At 36.7% G+C, this 21,714-nt stretch overlaps 1 protein-coding gene across 2 annotated transcripts in view; it reads left to right on the plus strand.

Annotated features, from left to right (window-relative positions):
* CBLB (Cbl proto-oncogene B) overlaps positions 1–21,714 on the plus strand; it is a 126,343-nt gene that overhangs the window by 60,302 nt on the left and 44,327 nt on the right. Inside the window, exons 6-12 of one of the 2 annotated variants that reach the window (XM_063457469.1) lie at positions 2,976–3,113; positions 6,659–6,746; positions 9,384–9,515; positions 11,943–12,137; positions 14,700–14,879; positions 16,395–16,757; positions 17,365–17,453. In XM_063457469.1, the coding sequence (XP_063313539.1) occupies positions 2,976–3,113; positions 6,659–6,746; positions 9,384–9,515; positions 11,943–12,137; positions 14,700–14,879; positions 16,395–16,757; positions 17,365–17,453 (1,185 nt within the window). The remainder of the gene's footprint in view (positions 1–2,975; positions 3,114–6,658; positions 6,747–9,383; positions 9,516–11,942; positions 12,138–14,699; positions 14,880–16,394; positions 16,758–17,364; positions 17,454–21,714) is intronic. The other variant, XM_063457470.1, reaches the window with a different exon arrangement.

Raw genomic sequence — 21,714 nt, forward strand, 5'->3', positions numbered from 1 at the left:
TTTTCTCAGACTGTACCAAACTGTTGATTTGGCCACTCCTAATGTTCCTGCTATCTCTCTGATGGATTTTTCTTTTGTAGCCTGCTTCACTTGCATTGAATGCTCCTTTGACCGCATTTTGTGGGTTCACAGCAACGGCTTCCAAATGCAAATGTCATCTTACCTGGAATCATCTCCAGACTGTTTACCTGCTTAATTGATGAGCAAATAACAAAATAATAGCCCACACTTGTCCATGTAACAGCTTTTGAGTCAGTTGTCCAATTACTTTTAGTCCCGTGAAAAAGAGGGGGCTATATATTATAGAGCTGTATTTCATAAACCCTTCCTCCAATTGGAGGTTCAGTCCTTGGTCCCCTACTGTTTTCTATCTATACTGACTCCCTTGGTAAACTCATCAGCTCCTTTGGCTTCCATCATATAAATGCAGATGACATGTAAATCTACCTGTCCTCTCCTGATCTCTCCGGCTCATCTTGACTCGGGTCTCTGGCTGCCTCGCTCAATTTCCAACTGGATGGCTGCGCACTTCCTAAGACTCAAACCAAAAAATCCAAAAAATAACTTCTAGACTTTACTCCGTCAAGTATTACTACTCATGTGTCTGTCTACCTCCAAGTCAACGGCGCTACCATCACCTCTACCTTGCAGGCTTGCTGCCTAGGTGTTCTCTTCGGCTCCGACTTCTCCTTCACCCCTCATGACCAGTTGATTGCCAAATCCTGTCGCTTCCATCTCAAAAACATAGCATGCATCTGCCCCTATTTATCGCCAGACGCAGCTAGGGTGCTGGTCCATGCCGTTCTCTCTCGCCTTGACTATTTTAATCCCCTTCTCAGTGGCATCTCTGCATTCTATAATGAATGCAGTGGAGAGGTTTTAATTCCTGTCCGCCCACACCTCCCATGCCTCCCCCTCTGTCAGTCCCTACTTTTGCTTCCAGTAAGATATAGGGCTCAATTTAAGATTCTAGTGCTTGCTTACAAGTCCCTACATAATGCTGCTCCAACCAAAACAGGTGTGAGGAAGGCTGAACTTGATGGACGCAAGTCTCTTTTCAGCTATCTAACTATGTAACTATGTAACTATGTAACCTACCTATCCTCCCTAATACACAAGTATGTCTCGTCTAGGTCCCTACGCGCTGCCGAAGACCTACGTCTATCCTCTGTCCATACTCCCACCTCTAATGCATGACTTTTCCAGGGCTGCACCTTTTCTGTGGAACTGCCTTCCCTTCTCTGTTACATCCACTTGTCTGGTTACAGTTAAGTTTCTGTTAGTCCTCCCATTGTACAGCGCTACACAATATGCTGGCGCTATATTAATAACTATTATTATTATTATTAATAATAATAATAATAATAATAGCTACAATGCAGGCATTCAGCAGTATTGATTTCTGGATTGAGTCATCAAAATAAGAATAAAAAAGGTGTTTTTCTATGAAAAGCATTAGATTGGCCCAAGATAAAAGCAACTGCTGCATCAACGGATAGCAATGGATAAAAGGTGAGTTTACATTTTTTATGCAACAGAGGGAGACCAATATAGTGGGGTATAGAAAATTCTAACATTATAAATAAACATTTTGATCTAAATTTGTTATTTAAATTACAGTGCACTTTACAGCAGCTTGCATGCAGGAGGAAAACATGAGCATTTTTTCGTTAGACATATTTATAATTAAATTATGTCACAACATCAACACAACATAAACGTTTTTTAATGTAAATTAATATTCTTAAAGGGACAATGTAAGCACCCAGCCCCCTTCAGCTCATTTAAGTGGTCTGGCTGCAATGTCCCATGACCCTACAGTGGTAATTATTGCAGTCTGCAGTAATTACCTCTGCGGGTTAACTCCACCTCTAGTGGCTGTCTACCAGACAGAATTGAAACAGACCTTTGCTCTGGTATCTGACGCTGGACGTCCTCATGCCCTGCATGAGGACTTTCAGCTTCAGATTGTTCCCCATAGGAAAGCATTGAATAATGATTTCCTATGGGGAAATCCTAATGTGCGCGCAGCCATTGCCACATATGCGCATTAGGTCTCCCCGCCCTTCTGATGTTGGTGGGGGAGGAGCATGATTGGAGCCTGACCCAGTGCTGGATTCAGCAGGATTCAGGTAAGTGATTATAGGGGTTTTAACCCCTTCAATGACGCCAGTGGGGGGAGGAGGCGAGGGAGGAGGGCACTGTAGGATTCTATAGTTCCATGAAAACAGTTTTGTTTTCCTGGCACTATAGAATCCTTTTAAAGTTGTCATATGCAAGTGGTTTAACCTTCAATCTTATCATCAAGGAATGCAGTCTGATTAAATTGGGATCAATTTAAGTATGATGTATTTAACACAAATCTGCTGCATCGTATTTATGTTTTCATCTCATAAAATCTTTTGCAGTTTGAAAAATGTATGCTATTAACTTTAGATAATAATAAATGGTTAATTGTAAAACTATCTGTGTGTCTATATGTATATGTATTATCACTTTTGTACAGACTTTTGATTCAGTTTCCTTGTGTGCCACCAGCATCCCGATTCAAGGGGCACTGATGTTTGGGGATATGCAAATGGCCATTTGACAGCTTATTATTATTTACTTGTATAAGAAGAGTGATCCTTCCTTAATGGTTGCTTGATTTAGTGGCGTGGTGAGAAAATGGAAACTTTTTGGCAAGTTTTATTTAGAACTCATGTATTTGTTTTCTAATGTTTTCTGAATAAGACATCTGCTGATAGTGGGCATGCCCTTGCTTTCTCAATATTAGTAGTATTTTCCTTTTTCAAAAAAGAGGTTTTGATAGCTTAATTGAAGACATGGAAATCCCCTACCCATGTACATTATTGTATTTGCTGTTTGCATTTTAAAACTGCGTAAGAGGAAACTTCTCATGTCACTTGTAATGTTTTGCATACTTTTCCAACCTGTTAAAAGTTTACTCTATTAATTTTTTCCTTTCCTCACAGTTACATTTTTAGATTGAGTTGCACAAGACTTGGCCAGTGGGCAATTGGCTATGTGACGGGCGATGGAAATATCTTGCAGACGATACCTCATAATAAGCCTTTGTTTCAAGCTTTGATTGATGGCAGTCGAGAAGGATTGTAAGTGCAAATAATTCCATATATTGTTTTTTGTGCACATTTTTGTAGTACAAAATATAACTATATGCAACCTATTTGGTTCTTAAGTACAATTAATAATTAATTCTCCAATTAAACAAACACTCTTGGCTATGGTTTTCAACACCACTGAGATTTTGTCATGGAAACCTATCACATATTTATGCTGATGGGCAGGACATGGACATTTCCTCTCTTCCCTATGTACAAATCAAACCCAGCAAGAGGAAAATAAATGAATAAGAGTGCAGGTGGATTTGACCAACCTACTACAAGCACCATAGCAGCTTTTTGTATAGTTATAGGCAGTAGTGTCCCCTTCTCCCTTTTTGTTTGCTATTTACACCTACAAAATTTATAAAAGATTACCCCCTTGTTCACATATGTAACAGACGAATGCTCTGCTTCTTGCTTTCTGCAGTAAAAACACCCACCTCTGAGTGTCACCTTTCACAATGTACTCTGACTGAGCTGTTGCCACTACCATTCACATATATGCTCCCCCTCCATAATTGTTAATGAAATCATGAATAACATGGTACGTAAGATGTGCCCTTAAAATATTGGGGAGCAATTACACTATGGATGGTGTTGCCAAGTGCCCAACTACAAATAAATTATAAAGAGTACTTTTAGTGAAAATATTGAACTAGTAAGAATATTCTGGTTTTGGTTAGTCCCCGGTCTGGATTTTCCAGGAAGCTGTACATTCTGGGAATTGGCAGCAAATTTCAAAACACCAAAAATAAGTATCTGCATATTCTTTTAAGAATTCTCTATATAATGCATTAAACTAACTAACTAAAGTGAGAATTGTTGGGAATGCAAGGTGAATTAATATTGAATTTCAATTTTAAGACCAAAATAGCTAAACTGGAAAAAAATCTCCAAGCAATGCTATGATTTCAGTTAGGCTACTCCACCAACTCCAGCTCGGAGTATCGCTAACACAATAACAACCAATAAACAATACAGTGCTTCGTGGCAATATTTATCATGAAAGCCACATTAGTCTAAATAGGACAAGTCCTGGATGATGAATGTCTTACGTATTTCCCTTTTTTTTTCCCTATACAAATATTAGAGAAGCTGAACTGTGTAAGTGACTTAAAGAACATCTCTACACTCAACATTCTAGTTCTCTTTTCTATAACTTTACCGAACTATGTTTAGCTGCATTTAGTTTAGTTTAACCCAAACATCTTCATACATCAATTTATCATTACACATCTCTCTTTCTGCATCTTTATCTTTTTGGATGTACTGTACATGTAAAAATGTGCATTTTTTTGTGCCACTGCTTTAAGAGATCTCCCTGCATTATGCTTCTTTTGGTTTTATTTTGTTTATTTATGTATATTTTGTTAAATGATTTTATTCAGTAAGGCCATGCTCATTTTGTTCCATGAGTGCTGAAAAAGTTTAATGTTCTAAATTTTACTGAAGCTGATGTGTTTTTCCACCATGAAATTCACATTGTAATCACTAATTCTTTATCTTTTTAAATGCAATTTCTGTTTTACTTTACTCATCATGTTGGATCATATAGAATTACTTGGTTTCCTCATCTTGTCTAGTTTCCTTTTACTGCACCCGGGTATCCAGAAATCCAAAACCCAGTGGATCCGAGCTCTAATAATGTTAATCTAAAGATGTGTTTGCATTTATAGCCATTTTATGTACTTTCAAAAGGAGAGGTACATTCTGTGCAATCTGGGGATTACAGATATTTTGAATGCCAGTCAAGTTTTGTTCATATCAAAGTATTTTTCTTTTGAAGATTACTGCTTTAAAATGACTTTAGTACGTGTGTTAACCTAGTTTTTCAAATAATAATCTGTCCATTTCTTATTTGGAAAAAGTCATTATCACGTGTTACTGATAGACACACTACAATTGTAGTAGAAATATCAAAGATTTTATCAGCCTGAACGAAATTACACTTTGCCTTCAGAAGTTGCAGCACACTAGCTAGCTTAGTTTTTTGACATCACTAAGCAGCAAAATGTTGTTGGGAAAAGCAGAATAATTACTTTATTCTCTATCTTTAAATGTAATAAAAATACATGTTCATTCAACTTCTTTTCTGCTACAAAGAACAGACACTGTAAGTGCTTTGATGGCCGTTTGTGGTATATTTTTAATTTAGCCGTCCCGTGTTATCTTTGGTATAAGTAAATGCTGGTATTTTAATGAAAAAATACGTACAAACAAAGCTTGTGATGTTTTACCTTATGTTTCACAGATGAACAATAATTTATTAGCATACCTCTTAAAGCGGCACTGTCACTCCCCTCTGAAAAAATAGTGTTTTATAAGGATAGAATCTTCATGAAGTGCTCATTTTGACTGCGTTGGAATTTCACAAATCCTCCAGAGACCTCAATGCTGTACTCTTGTGCATGGAAAAGAATACAGCAGTGATGTCGGCATGCGTTGACAGTGCCATTTTAACTGTCTTGGGTTAAACTGGACAGTGCTGGCTTCAGGATCCTATCCAGATGTTATTTGTTTGTTCCCAGAAAATGTTGTGTGAGAGCATCAGTAAATACACTCAGGCTACTTGGTGCCAATGCCAGAGTGCTGCAGACGGTCTCTGAGCATGTATAGCCTTAAGTAGAATGGGTGAGAGAGGCTTTCAGTCAACTTTACTTGCATGCACGCCAGATTAACATGGCTACTTTGATGCCCACTGGCCATACCACATTCATACCTCCCTGTCATTTTATTCACTAAATTGGGGATTTGTGGAGAAATGCAAATCAGACCAAAATAACTCAGTTTGGAGACATTCATCAACTCTTATTATCCTGTCCTTGGCTCTTTTGGAACAATGCTTGCAACTCTCCACTAATACCCAATTTAGTCAAACAACCAAGATAGATTTTCTTGGCTTATTATTTTGTCTTTTTTTCTGTTTTATTTAATCCTAAATACTCTCCCAGCTAATAAAAATAGGCAAAAATCTTCTACAGTTTCTATTTGCTCTTGAATGTTCCTCTGCACAAGGCCGTATGAAAACACTATGCCGGTTGTGCCCAAAAGGTAGATCCCCAGATGTTGTAGAACTACAAGTACCACGACTCTTTGTAATGCCTGTAGAATGGCAAAGCATCATAGAAGCATCTGGGGATCTACATTTTGGGCATCCCTGCATGAAGCAATCTCACAGATCAGTTACAGACCACATTTTCCCTTCTCTTCCTCTGAGAAAATGAATTAATTCTAGTGTTGATCAAACCACTACAAACATTTTGATCCAGTATATTACATTGTCATACAGGGAGAGGTGTACCCCTCCTTAATGATTGTATATTTAAACATATCCTTATTGCCATTGATTCTGTGTGGAATGTCTAAAATATGCTGTTTAAATATATTACTTTTTATGTCATTTATTTATTTATATATTTCAGGATTCTCGTTCTGCATCTAGTCTTTTTTTCTATTATTGTACCACATGCAGTGCTGCGTAAATTGATTTTAAATACTAATATAACCATGGTTTGTTTTTTTGTTTTTTAAAGTTATCTTTACCCAGATGGACGAAGTTATAATCCAGATTTAACTGGGTTATGTGAACCAATGCCTCATGATCATATTAAAGTTACCCAGGTAAACTTTGTTAATGTCCCTTTGAAAGGTTTTCATTGTTTTGGATATGTGGTTCATTTAGTTTAATAATGCTTTATAATTCACACCATTGCCTCAGAATACTGGGAATGCTTGCATGAAAATTATGTTTTTTACTACAGTGCCATCTGTGTTTCAACAGCTCATACTAGTATTAGACCTGCCAGTTTACTAGGTTTTTTTTCCCCCCATGCACATTTGTTTTGATTTTATAATTGCTTTTTGGCTTGGTGATAAATCAGACTGATTTGTGTTTTGTGTATATCAGTATTTCAGCTGTCTTGTTCCTAAGTTTTATTTTAACAGCTTCCTCTTTTCCGTGTTAAGAATTACCAATAGGCTATGTTTTATTTAGAATGTCCTTTTAATATTTTACACATTTGTGACTGATACGTCAGTACTTTCACAAAACTCCCTTGCCTTGGCTTTGTTGTGAAAGGGTTAAAGGGACCCTATCTGTTAAAAGTGACCACCATAAAAGTGACCACCATAATTATTATTATTATATTAAACATAAATATCTATTTTCCCTTCTGTGTTTCTTCAGACAAGCAACCCCTCAGCCGCCATAGTAATTTCCCTTTTGCTCTAATGGAGGCTGGCTGAGTCAATCAGAATTACTGTATGACAAATGTGGGGCATGGAAAGTCATTTTACACTGCATACAAACCATTTCAAACTGCATTCCTGTCAAAATCATTGGCCCCTGTCTCATCCTTTAAAGCAGCAACCTTTACATCAATATCAAACACAATGCCACATTTTCTTCTCTTGACAGATATGTCTGCAATGCCTGTCATGATAAAGCTGCAGCATGTTTCTCTCCTGCTATTTTGCAAAGAGTTACTGCACAATTCTGGCAAGACGCAAAGCTTGTAATGGTGGTCTTGTTTAAAGTTTAGCCTTTAATAACATATGCTTTCTCAGAAATCCCTGTTGGTCTCAAAGGCCTTAAACTAGGTTCTCCTCATAATGAGGAAGCAGGCTCAGTGCATGGATTGGATAGCACCCATTTTAACACTTTACCTGAAATCAGGAAGCAGTGACAGAAAGTTCTTTAATACAAGGCACCAAAAAGAGGATGTAGGCAATTAATGCAGAGATTGTCATGGACTTAGAATATGGAGAAGCCTTCCTAGGACGTAAACTCTGCACCTTTCCTAGACTGTGACCTGGAAGCTAATAGTTTCTGTGTGTCTTAGAGATGACTCGCATGCGATGTGAAACAAAACATAAATGTAAAGACGGCTACACAGACACATATGCATTATTTACTAATGCTAAGCATGTGTGTCCCTGGCTGTTCTCTTCCTCAGACTGCTGTCAGAGGCTGAGTATCTACTCAGGTGCAGATGCCAGTCTAGGAGCACTCTGGGAGAATAGGAGGATTTGGCTAAGGAGATAGACTCATGCTGAAGAATGATGGATTTTGAAAAAAATAATATAAATGTGAACAGGGAAAAACGAGGCCAAAATCAGGGCAAACTATGTGTTTCTGCCCATTGTGTCCCTCTCAAAGTGTTTACTTTTCATTGTAAAGAACATATGTAAAAGGACACAGTAATGTGTGAATAAAACGTAACAAGTGAGTATTAATGTCACTATTTGAATGTTTGGTTCCAATGAATCATCTCAAAATGTAAGAAGTAACTTGGCATGCTTCACCTTCTAGTATATAGATTTTTTTGTTTAAAGTGTCTCCTGTCTGTGACTTCATGTTTGCCAGATTTATTGCACTGAAGACCACAAATTATTGCATTAATAAATGTGTAAAAGCATGCTTTAGATTGAGATTGTTCTGCAATGCAGGGTTTTAAGTGCAGTTGTCATATTCAGACTCTTGTTATAAAGCACTGGACTGTTTGCTTAATGAGAACACAATGTTGCTTAGTGAGATAGACCCATCTGATTTTTACTAAATTATTTGTGTCCTTTTGAGATTTGAATCTAAATTGCAGAATTAATCAGTGGCAGAGCCACATTGTAAACCCTGTTATATTTATATAAGCATTCCATCCAGGGTTTTGCTTTACTGTTGAATTCTTCAAGTGATTAGATTTGTTCATGTGGTGGTTCAGCCAAATATCCCCCATGCAAAATATTCAGGGAAACAATTCAGACAAACATGTATATATTTTGCAGTACACTGATTTTCTTTCCTTCTATTTTGTTCACAGATCAAGTGAGAAAAAGTAATCAATATGTAAAAAAAAGTGTTTATATATAATGTATCTATTAAATATAATACATATATAATATTTTTTTTTATTGCTCCTTCTTTTTTCCCCTCAGTTTGTTACTTCTTACTTGTTCTGTGAATAATCACAACTTAGCCTTAATATTCCCTTAAGTAATATATTTATTTTAGCCTTATCTAATATATATAAATATATATATATATGTTTTTTAGCCTTAATTTTAGAATTTGGTTTACAAATGGGTGTAATAAATAATCTGCTGTGTTTTGTAAACTCTGCATCTATACTCTTGACTTTTGTATTATATAAAAATGAATTATTCTCTGTAGTCCTTAGTGCCTTATTGCAAAATTTCTGGTTGTTTTGGAACCTTTCCTATGTTGGTCAGTGCTAACTCCAACGTTGAACTTTCTCTTTTCAGGAACAGTATGAATTATATTGTGAAATGGGATCTACCTTCCAGCTTTGTAAAATCTGTGCTGAAAATGATAAGGATGTTAAGATTGAACCTTGTGGACATTTAATGTGTACATCGTGCTTAACGTCATGGCAGGTATAGTCTTATTTTCTTAAAAGGAAACAATAGAGTTGACAAAATTCTGGTCTGTAAACCTTGTGATGTCGGAGATGAATGGGCTACATACATTATTTTTTTATTTTATTTATTTTTTATTGAGATGTATGTACTGAGCATGCAAGAAACATAAGCAATAATGGCATGTAACGGCCACATAGTAACCGAAAAACCAATCACCAGACTTATTGAATCTATTGTTTTCCTTAATAAAAGAGAATACCGAAACCTTCATTCCACGAAAGCAATCAATTGAATACAATGATACAATAAAAATATTTGTGATAATCTACCTACGTATTTTCATTTACAGCGGTTAAAATTAGATCTATCATCAAGAGATTAAATTCTTTGTCTGGCATTCGACAAGTTTGGCATGCCATACGTAGGATTTCTAGGAGGAAATGGATATACAGCCATCTGTTTCAGTATTTTTGTAGTATTTTAATTTTTTTATTTCACAAATGAAAAGCCATACAAATAGCACATTATCTTCTTATTTTCTATTAGTTATTCTAACACAATATCTATTCTGCATTGTATGTTGCATTTTATGTCACTTTGCGCTACGTCATGATTGCATGACACATACACTTAACCCCTTAAGGACACATGACATGTGTGACATGTCATGATTCCCTTTTATTCCAGAAGTTTGGTCCTTAAGGGGTTAAAGGACCACTAAAGGAGGCACCCAGGCTACTTCAGCTTAATTAAGTCGTCTGGGTGCCAAGTTCCTCTAGTGTTAACCCTGCAGCTGAAAACATAGCAGTTTGTCCATAAAGTGAAAGGGATTTGTTAGGATTGTCCATCTCAAGCTCAGCTTAAGCATGATTAAATCAGAAAGGGAAAACTTTTAGAAGTCACCAGTGTGGCATACATTAACACACGATGGTAGATTGTGCTGGTAGATTGTGATGGTAGAACTGCATGGTAGATTGTAATCTTAAAGTGCATTGATTTAACAGTACAATAATTGATGACTTCATTTAGACCTTGTACTGTAAACTCCAGTATCAACAGTCAGGCCATTTAGAAGTTGATTCACAGGCAGTATAGCCTTGCATTTTGAGTAGATGTCAATACTTTTAAAACTACCTTAAATGCACACTCCACTGCCCAAACAGAAAAATAAAAATCTCTGTTTAATAGATATAATCCACTGAAAATATGCATGCATTCAATTATATATTTTTCATTTGGGGTATATCTAAAAATCTAAAGAGCTGCTGTTGTCTTGTCTGCTTTCTTTGCAAGCCCTCAACTTCTTCCCCAACACAGGCCTTCCCTGGCTGTCCAATCACAGACTTCCCAATGCAGCTCAATTTAAAGTTTTTGCAAGGCAGATGCACTAGGCAATTGCTGCATCTTGCCTTTATATCTATTGAGCTAATCAAAGCAGGAAGTAACAGGACTGGTTGGTTTATTGATAGCCAGGGGGTATAGCCAGTATACTTTTTAAAAGTGCTATTTTCCATTGAAGTTTGCACATTCTGTAAAATTAAAAAAAGAGGACACACGCTTCACACATATTTTAGCAAGTTGAAATGCGCTAGGTATTTGGAGGTTTTCTTTTAAGCTGTAAATAAAATATTGTAGCATGTGTAGATTTATACAGTTGATGAAGGTTAAACAATATGAAATCAGCTGCCTAACCATCTCTGAATATTTGATTACTGACCTCTAAACTCAAGAAGTCTCAAATTGTTACCTCTATCTTCTAGCAGATAAAAAGGTACAATTATAAACTAGAGAAGGAAACGTGTCTAGGTGTGCAGAATGTTAAATAGGTTGTTGAAAACTCTGCTGGGCTGAAGGTCAGTTAGTTTTAATGCAAAAATGACAGTAGCAGTGTGACGGTACCCCTTGATCCTATATACTTTTCATCTTTGTTTCCCAAGTAAATTACATAAAAAAATACTGGGCTTAGTCTCTGCAAGAAAGGAGTAATTCTAAACATTTTGTTTTTTTGTTATTATAAGAGATTAGTCAGTTTAAAATGCTTACTGACTGCATATGTCCTCTGCTTTGAAATCATGTAACATATTTAGTCATTTGCACATATTGTTTCACTAAACAAGTGGTGGATTTTGGATGTGAAAATGAGGTTATGGTCATCTAGCTTGTCTCTAGTTTCTAAATTCAAACAAGAGGCTTGTGATGGAGCACTTGACTTCATTGATCACTAAATGACATCACTTGGAAACTGTCAATTATCTAGAAACTTGCCCACTAAAGTCTCTTTAGTCACGTTTAATTTTTAGATGTCTTTGTACAATACGTAGTGATTTTGGTATTGCTGGGTTTTCAATTGCTGGAATGCAACCTTCACATTTTCTCACAAAAAAATAAAAATGTAGTATATGTGTGGTTTTATCCAACTTGTTTAATCCTTCTGTTGTCCAGGAGTCTGATGGTCAAGGTTGTCCTTTCTGTCGTTGTGAAATAAAAGGTACAGAGCCTATAATCGTTGATCCATTTGACCCCCGAGATGAAAACAAATGCATTATGGATAGTTTAAATTCCTGTATGTTGGATTTTGATGATGACGACGAACGAGAAGAATGCTTAATGATGACTCGGTTAGCCTCTGTCAGAAAGGTATTTTCTTTTCTTTGTAGGAATCCTATACAGTGACATGATTTTTTTATATTTTACTATTGATGTAACATTTCAGCCTCTTCTTATTTCATTAACTTATGTTTGCTATGTTGTAGTGTACTGAATTTTTTTTGTCCAGAATTTAGGCTAAACGGAGATTTTTTCCAGATCATATATTTTTGCCTAAATTTTGCAATTTGGTTTTCAGTTCACTACAGTTTCTTGATTAGGGAATAAACCTCTGAGTAAACATAGTGAATACTTATCTTTGGCACTGCAGCTGTGAACAATTCCCATAATACGTAGCCAGCTGAAAGTGTGCATTATTTTGCTTACCGTCACTCATATTTTTATAGGGACTGGACAGAAATAGCTTCCCAGTCACTAGTTTAATATGACAGTGAACAGGCACTGCTTGTCCACTGTTTGATAGACATGCACTCCCATAGCATGGCAGGTGGATACATAAGGTGCATGACAGAGGTCATATTGATCAAGTAGGATTTAATTGCAGAAGAAATTTAGGGAAAAAACATCCAAAACAGTTGATAATTATCAAGTACTTTTTGCATAATATATTAAATTGAGACCTATATATGTTAAGTCATTCATTCTTACAAGATAATACTTTTTTAGGGTTGTAAGTGGGTGATATTACAATTCTGTCATGTTCCATGAGATTTCTCCTATGAAGTGTGCCACATATTTTTGTGGATGTATCCAAAAACGTTTAGTGGCTTTGTACGTTTATAATGCACTGCTCTTCATAGTAGTTGGTCCAAAGTTTAATCACATAAGTTAAAGGTCTACACTGCACACAAAAATCATTTTGTCATTTGATATTATAAACAGGTAATATTGAAAATTCAAAAATACTTGTATTCTTTTGTTATGTCATTAAACTGTAATAGTTTAAGTATTTATTTAAATTTTATTTTAAGATTTCATTCCTCTAAGACATAAAATGGCAGTACTAATTAGTAAGTGGTTCCCCTTTATCTAGTGCTGAATATGTAACCTAAGTGCCAAAAAAAAAAAAAAAAAAAGTGGTGATCTATGTGCCTCCATCCGTATATATGGAAAAGCTAGACCCTGGCATCCATAGTATTTGCCAGTTCTGTCACATGTTAAAAGTATTGCATCATGTTATTTAGAGTCTCTGGCTTATGGAAGATGGCAGTCGCTCTTGACTGTGTTTGGTCTCTTTGATAGTGCTGATGCCAGGATCTAAGCTGGTCTTCTGGGTCAGGGTTTCTTCATCTGATGGTTCCAGAGTTTGGAACACAGACAGGAAGCATGCATTCTGTTTATAATTTCTGCACAGTAGAGGTGTGTTGAGGATGAAATCTTGGTTTCTTGGTGAAACAGGAAGTAAATAGAAAGCACGGCAGTATGGCATTGTGTTAAAATGCAATTGCAGTTGTGCAAACCTGAAATATCCTATGAATAATAGAAAAAATCCTATTATAAGAAAGGTTTTATAAACTTCAGCCTTCTACACTAAATCATTGGTGGCTGTGGAAATGATGTGTCTTAGACATAAAGTCTGCTGACCACGGTCAGCAGACTTTACATCCAAAAATGTCCTTTGTGGAGTTTCGTTTAAGTGGGTATATGCTTTTGGAAGTGCTCAGAATGATAAAAAGCAAGAAAGATTTGCATCAGGAGATTAAATTAACTTCCCAGAACAGGAATTATTTCTACAATAAGCCTAATTTCGGGGATTCCTTTGCTCAGCATCCATTCAGACAAATTTTGACAGAAGTAATTTACTTTAAGAAGCTGTGACAAGCCTAGACAGAATTCCAAGGAATGATCTGAATGATTCTGGTGTTGGGATTCATGCAAATAATAAACCTGTACATGGTGAAAAGTATTCAGATTCGTCTTGGAAATTTTTTATTTTTTTTGACTGCTTGGGGTTTCATCCACAAATTTTGTCCAAGCAATAGTTTTGGGGAAAACTATTTGGATGAACCAAAATGGAGCAAAAATTGGCCAATCCGTGTACTTATCCGTATTGTGTATATATTTTTCAGTACTCTGATATGTGCATTTTCTTGACGTTTGGTCTACAAATCAAGTGAGAAATAGTAACTGACAGAGGGTAAAAAGGAGGAGCAGTAAAAAAATAAATCAATTACATTTTTATGCTTCCATGTTGCACAATTGGCTACTTATGGGATGATTTCTAAGTTAGAGTTACTTTTAGTGAATCCTCTTCAGGTTTGGCATCTTGACATCTAAGGATATGCAGCTTTTGGTTGGAAGGCTCTCCTGGTGGTGGTGAAATATTTTTTATGGAAAAGGAGCAGAATAGGCATCTTACCAATTTAGGCTACCTCTATATGCTGTCCATCACTATTATTATTATTATTATTATTATTATTATTATTATTGCCATTTATATAGCACCAACAGATTCCTCAGTGCTTAAGGAGGAGCAGCTACCTTATGGTTAGTACTGCTGCTTTCACTGTACAAAAAGAATTTTATGCATTTCAAAACTTACATGCATTTTAATGGTGCTGCATTCTTTTTGTTTTTCTTTTGATGTTGAAGTTAAATGACCGTCAGAATTCACCGGTAACATCTCCAGGATCATCCCCTCTTGCACCAAGAAAAAAGACTTCTCCAGATCCATTGCAAATACCCCATCTTAACCTGCCACCTGTGCCTCCTCGATGGGATCTAATTCAGAAAGCTCGATCTCCATGTGCCAGTCCTACAGGGTCACCTAAGGTAATTTACAACATATATTTGTATTCAATGTTTTTAATAGCAATGTTAAAATATATTTAAAGTTCAACTTTTTATGCATTATATTAGGATAATGTATGCTAAAAAAGTATGACTCTAAATGTCTATTGTTTCCAGCATACCCATGTACTGCTTCTGCACTAATACCTTTGTCAACATTGTTGCATTTTATCCATAATGCTCTATAACAAGGATTTGCAGTCTAGTCATCTAATAGTTGTTGAATTTTTGTGAAATTTACTTAAATTACAATTTGTTGGCTGTCAGATGTATATGAATTGTAGTCAAGCAATATTTTGAAGTTCCAGAGTTGGGAATTGGTACTTTAAATGATGTAGTCTTGCGTCTTACACTGCAATGTCCTGTAACCTTGTGTTTCTGGGTGAACAGTAACAATTTGTAGATTATTTTTAGCAGTTAAAATAAGTGTCCTTGGGCAAGACACCTAATGAAAAATATCAATCTAATTTAATTTGAGAAGGGCTTTGCCTTTAATAAACCCTTTTTAAAACTTGTAAAGCACTGCAGAATGAAAAAAAAAAAAAACACTATACAAATGATTAAAATAATAACTGCCATGGATTGTTTTTACTATGTTTGATAATCAAGATGTCAGTGTTGGGGATTCTTATGGTAAAGTTATAATTGTGTATCAAAATAAAAGGTAAAAAGTTATATATTAAAGTAATAACTTATCCACATTTTTGATCTTCAAGGAGATCTAGAAAATCCCGCACTTTGCTAACAATGGGAACAATAAAATTATAAAGAGTAGTGTGAATACTCACTCACAAGAACATGTATAAGTTTGCTAAATACATGAATATATTCGGAATATTTATAGTTTCTGAATAATTAAAATACGTTCAAGTGTTCATTTCACTATGATAAGAAAAGGGCCAAAAATGTACAGTACTGCACCAACAGCCAGGCTTTAAAAGTAACTCACCATTGTAAGCTTGCCGGGTGAGTGGAAATTCTAAGCCCTGATAACAACATTGTTAGATTTTAGGGAGTGTACTAAACTATCTAGTCTGTAAATGGCATTTGGGTTGAATCAACAATGGCTTTTTTGAAAATGTAGGCAAAAATAGTAGAAATTGTAAAATAAACCTCTAACTCAAGCTTTAGATTGGATTCCAATATAATAGACAGAAAATTCTACTTAAGTTATGAGTCAAAATAATACATCTTTGTCTTTGTGTGGACTGTAGTACAAATATGATTTTGCTTGAACATATGTATTCAATGCTTGTTAATATATAGGGTAAGCTTTCATATTATACTTAGAAGAAGAAGAAAAAAATCACTTGAGCACTGTAAACCTAATATATGCAACCACTTAAGATGAATCTCTATAATTTTTCATTTGTTGTCAGTCATAACAGGATTTAGATTTGTATGGTGCAAATGTTTTACCTTTTTGCATAGAAAATATTTCAAGTTGTTTAAATACTTTACTGAGAACTGTGAAATGTTTTCACATTTATTTTTTAGTCTTCTCCATGTATGGTTCGAAAGCAAGATAAACCCCTTCCAGCACCACCACCTCCTTCCAGGGAGCCTCCACCACCTCCAGAAAGACCCCATATAGCATCTGACACCAGAACTTGTAGACATGGGCATCTTTCAGAAAATGCGCCTTGTAGAGACCAGCCTATGCCTCTGGAAGCATGGTGTTCAAGAGACATTTCTGGTGCTAATCATTTAGCTACATGTCGTATAACACACGATGGTTCTCCTAAACTTGGGAAAACTGCTGGTTCTGTTTTAAATGGAAGACATGGTCGTATGAGTTCCGATGCCAGAATTGTGCACAAAAATCATAAACATCATGATTTGCCTTTAGAAAGTGTAAGGGTAAGATTTTTTTTTTTTTTTTTTTAATCTCTTGAAGACATTTTTCTTTGGTATTGAAGCCCCAAACTCAAGTAGCTGCTCAAATGCCTAAGCAGCCTTTTTCATTTCCATCAGCAGAACCATAAAGTTTTTACAAATATTTTATTTCCCCCATGGATGTCACCATGAATGCATTAATCTTTTGGAAGTATTGATTTTAAAAGGATTTATGTAAAGATTTCTGTTGAGGTTTCTTGCCCCCACACCCCAGCAGCATTCTTATATTGGGCAGCGATATTCACTTTGCTTTTCTTTCTCCCCAAATGTCCCAATTTAATTGTTAACCTCTGTTCTAGATAAAAGCATTTTAATCGGCTACAGTCTTCTTTAATCTCTGTTGTGAAACATTAAAAAAAATATGTTATGGATTTTTGCTGGTTATATAAAAAACAAATACTGGCCTCTTTCTAGCATACTGATCGAAACATATCTTTTTAACGCTGTGTTTTTAAATGAAGCAGTCACCTTAAGAAACATAGAGTGTTCTTAGTTTGACCATTAAAATATAGTATTACTGTAATAACTATTCAGGCATCATCCATTAACACATTTTATTGTTCTTCCTTAGGTCTTATCTAATGTTCTAATGGAAGAATATGATGTGCCTCCTCGACTTTCTCCACCTTTGCCAACCATCTCTGTCCACCCTAGTATGAAGTGAGTAATGTGTTCACACCTAATACGAGAGTGTGAATGTACAGCAGGTCTTTATGTGAAAGTAATCTATCTTTGTTCTTTATAGTAGCAATACTACAATGGTGATCTAGTTATTTTTGATTTGCATATGAATGCCTTTTTAGGTGATGAGATGCAGCAGGCATATGATCATGATATCTCGAATACATGCTGCTATTTGTGTTTTTGTATTTTGAGATTATGTTTGCTTATCTAATATGCTTGTCTTATAGATTCATGTTGTAAATGGTTTTGTGGTGGAGAATTATTCACTGTTCTGAGATGTTTTGTTTTTTTCGCAAGGCAAATGAGAGCCTAACTTTTTGTCAGGAATATATTGATCCAGCACGCAGAATAGCATCACACCCTAGGCCTAAGGGTAGCATCTTACCGGACCGGACTAACTGTACCCGAGAATAGTCAGATAGTCAGAAACCTAGCTGAGGTCAGGGACACAGAACGAGACACAGCGATAAGGAAAAGTAAAAAGTCAAGGGTACCAGAAATCAGGGAAGTCAAAATGAAGCCAAAGTCAAAAAACAGAAAAACACAATCTTACTCTTCCCGTCCAGCAATAACCAAAGGAGGAGGAGGGACAAAAGGGACAGTAAACCTATTGCAGATAAGAGGCGTAAGCAAAGATACATGAAATTAATTAGGTACACGCAAGGAGGCAGGAAGTGCAAGAGAATATGAAACAGGAGTCTCCGAACAATTCTAAAGGGACCAATAAACCTGGGTGCAAACTTCATGCTAGGAACCTTGAGTCTTGATATTTTGCGAGGAGAGCCATACCCGATCACCCACTTGGTAAACAGGGTTGGCACCACGCCGCTTATCGGCATGAAATTTTAAACGAGCTGCAGCAGTTTCAAGAGCCGTGTGGACCCTAGTCCAAGTCTCACGTATACATGAGAGCTGTTCACCCAGAGCAGAAATAGCAGCAGGAAGAACAGTTGGATGACGACCATTGTTGACAAAAAATGTCTAGATGAGTCATGGGTAGCATTATTTCTGGCAAATTTGGCCCAAGGTAGCAAGTCAGACCAGTTTTCCTGAGTGCCATTAATAAAACATCGCAAATATAGTTCCAATCACTGGTTGGCCATCTCACATGGTACGAGGATGAAAATGTCAATTCTATACCCAAATGTTTTGTTAAATTCTCTCCAGAATCGTGACACAAATTGAGAACCCTTCTCTGACACAATAGTTTGTGGTATACCATGTAATCTGACAATTTCGCGTATAAATATATGAACCAGATCTTGGGAAGAAGGTAACTTTTTGAGCGGAACAAGGTGTGCCATTTTTGAAAAGCAATCACCCACCATGGTGGTATAGTTTTTAGAAATCAGGAGTTCCACAATGAAGTCCATAGACAAATGAGAGCATGGAACATTGGGTATAGAAAGTGGTTGTAATAACCCACATAGTAGTTTATGGGGAACCTTAGAAACTGCACAAACAGTACAAGCCTCCACATACTCTCTGATGTCTTTTCTAAGAGAAGGTCACCAAAATTATCTGAAGACAACGGATACAGTTTTATTAATACCCGGATATACAGCTGTCACATTATCGTGGAACACTCTTAGTACCTCCTCTCTTTCTAGCAACGGAATAAACAATCTATCTTGAGGTTTATCCCTAGGTGCCTGAGACTAAGCCGCCATGATAACACAAAGAAGAGAAGACAAGGGAAGGACAGTAGAGGCAATGATACACTCAGGTGGAACAGGACGAGAGGTCTTTTTTTCTTGTTCTGACTCTATGTCAGTTTGCCTAGATAGGGCGTCAGCCTTAACATTCATAGGATCTGGTCTGTACGTGATGATAAAGTTAAAGCATTACAGGAACAATGACCATCTAGCTTGTCTAGAAGACAGCCTTTTAGCATCTCCAATGTATGCCAAGTTTTTGTGATCAGTTATGATCAGGAGGGGATCCTTGAAACCTTTAAAAAGATGTCGCCATTCTTTCAGAGCTAGCATAATGGTCAACAGTTCTCTGTTACCAATATCATAGTTACGCTCCGCTGGTGACAACTTTCAAGAAAAGAACCCACAAGGATGCAAAGGGGTATCCTGACTCTTCCTCTAAGATCCCCATTCCAGTATTCCCCCCTTAGCCCAGTCAATATAAGGATTATGCTTAACAAATCATGGAAATCCTAGTATAATGGGACAAGAAGGGGAAGCAATTATCTAAAATGTAATGATTGCTAAACATGATGCTTCCGAATGTCTGAATGGCCGAAGCGCCGAATTTCGGAAGTGCCAAACTGAACCGAATTGCTGAAGTGCCTAATTTCCGAAGTGTCGAATTTCGGAAGTGACGAACTGAGTTGCCGAAGTGCTGAATTTTGGAAGTGCCGAAGTGGCAAAATGGGTAGGGGTATGGTGGGGTAGGGTTAGAGATAGGGGTTAGGGTTGGGTTAGGGTAGGGTTAGGAGTAGGGTTAGGGTTGGGTTGGGAGTAGGGTTAGGGTAGAGGTACCTCTAACCCTAACCTACCCCTAACCCTACTCCTAACCCTACCCTAACCCTAAACCTACCCTAATCCTAAACCTACACTTATGCGAAATCCGTAAGTGCCGAATTTCGGAAATGCCAAACCGAACCGAAGTGCCGAAGTCCCGAATTTCGGAATGCCGAACTGAAATTAATATTTTGCCCATGCACATCCCTAATGATTGCTTTATGTAACCCTCCTATAGTAACAGTAATAGGCAAAGTTTTGATGGGTAATTAGAGGGCGAGAGAGAGGTCTCCCATTAATAGCCTTGATGGCCAAGGGTGATGATCTCTCCTTGATGGGTAGGAGGTGTTTACTGACAAATTGCATGTAGATAAAGTTTCCTGCAGCACCTGACTCCATCATGGCTTTACATGAAAAACTTTTCTTGTTGCATAGAGCAGTAAAATTAAGGAGACATCTACTTTGGGTAGTACCAGGGGACATATCCATCACACCTAGGACTGGTCCCCTTATGATTCTTAGGTGCGCAAGTTTTCTGGACGTATGGGACAAGCATTTTTCATATGTCCTTTCTTGCCACAGTATAAGCAAAACTGTCTTTAAACTGTCTTTCTACCTCTGACAGTCTCATAACCACTAACTGCATAGGTTCAGTTTCAGACTGCACAGGAGGGCCAGAAACAACAGGACTAGAAAAAGGAGGCGCCAATGACATATTCATATGTCTGGTTCTATTTCTAGTTATCTCCCTCTTCCTTAGTCGATCATCTATATGCATCACGTAAGTGATGTATTCATTTAATCGCCCTGGTAGTTCTTTGGCTGTATTCTCATCAAGGATAGCTTTGGATAATCCCACTGAGAATGTGGTGATTAATCCGTTATTGATCCAGTCTACCTCAGAATTATATGGGATACTCTGAGACAGACTGGTTCCCTTGCTTGATACGCATTAGGGCAGTGGAGGCGTTGCTCTCCCTTCCCAATGGTTCAAACGTTAATTTGAATTCCGCAAGGAATTCCTGGTAATTATGGGCAACAGTCTTATTACTTTCCCATAATGGATTGGCCCAGGATACGTGATACTTTTGACTTCAATACATTAGTTTGGTTAGGTTAATTCCCAGCCCTAATGCAATTATTCCTGAGCACCTATGGATACTGGTATATTCATACTCAATATATAGTTATTGGCCATTGAGCTGCTCCCAGCCAATGATCTTATTGCACATAAATGTGGATGGAGCAGTGTTGCTCTGAAAATTGTTTGTCTCATTGGTTCAAAAATGTGTGACCTATGTATTGTAGAATTTAATCTACTTTTTAATGCGGAAAAAAATATCTTATTTATAAATACATAGCTTGTTAATGGATTTATACAAACTTGTTATTTAAGCATTAGGAAGCCTTTATATCATACATATCCCTAAATTTAATAGAGAATACCCCAGATTCCCTCACTCAATTCTAGGTTTACAGAATTCACACCAGATGACAGGATTCATGACTCACTTCAACCCAAAACAACATGAACTTTGAGTAGACTTAGCATCATTGCAGGTCCTAATTTTAGTTCATAATAACACCATGATTTTTTGATATGCATACGTTTTTTATCAATAAATATGCACTCTTTTCATATACCGTATATACTCGAGTATAAGCCGACCCGAATATAAGCCGAGGCCCCTAATTTTACCCCAAAAAACTGGGAAAACGTATTGACTCGAGTATAAGACTAGGGTGGAAAATGCAGCAGCTAC

The sequence above is a fragment of the Pelobates fuscus genome, chromosome 1, assembly GCF_036172605.1.
Source record: "Pelobates fuscus isolate aPelFus1 chromosome 1, aPelFus1.pri, whole genome shotgun sequence".
NCBI lineage: Eukaryota > Metazoa > Chordata > Amphibia > Anura > Pelobatidae > Pelobates > Pelobates fuscus.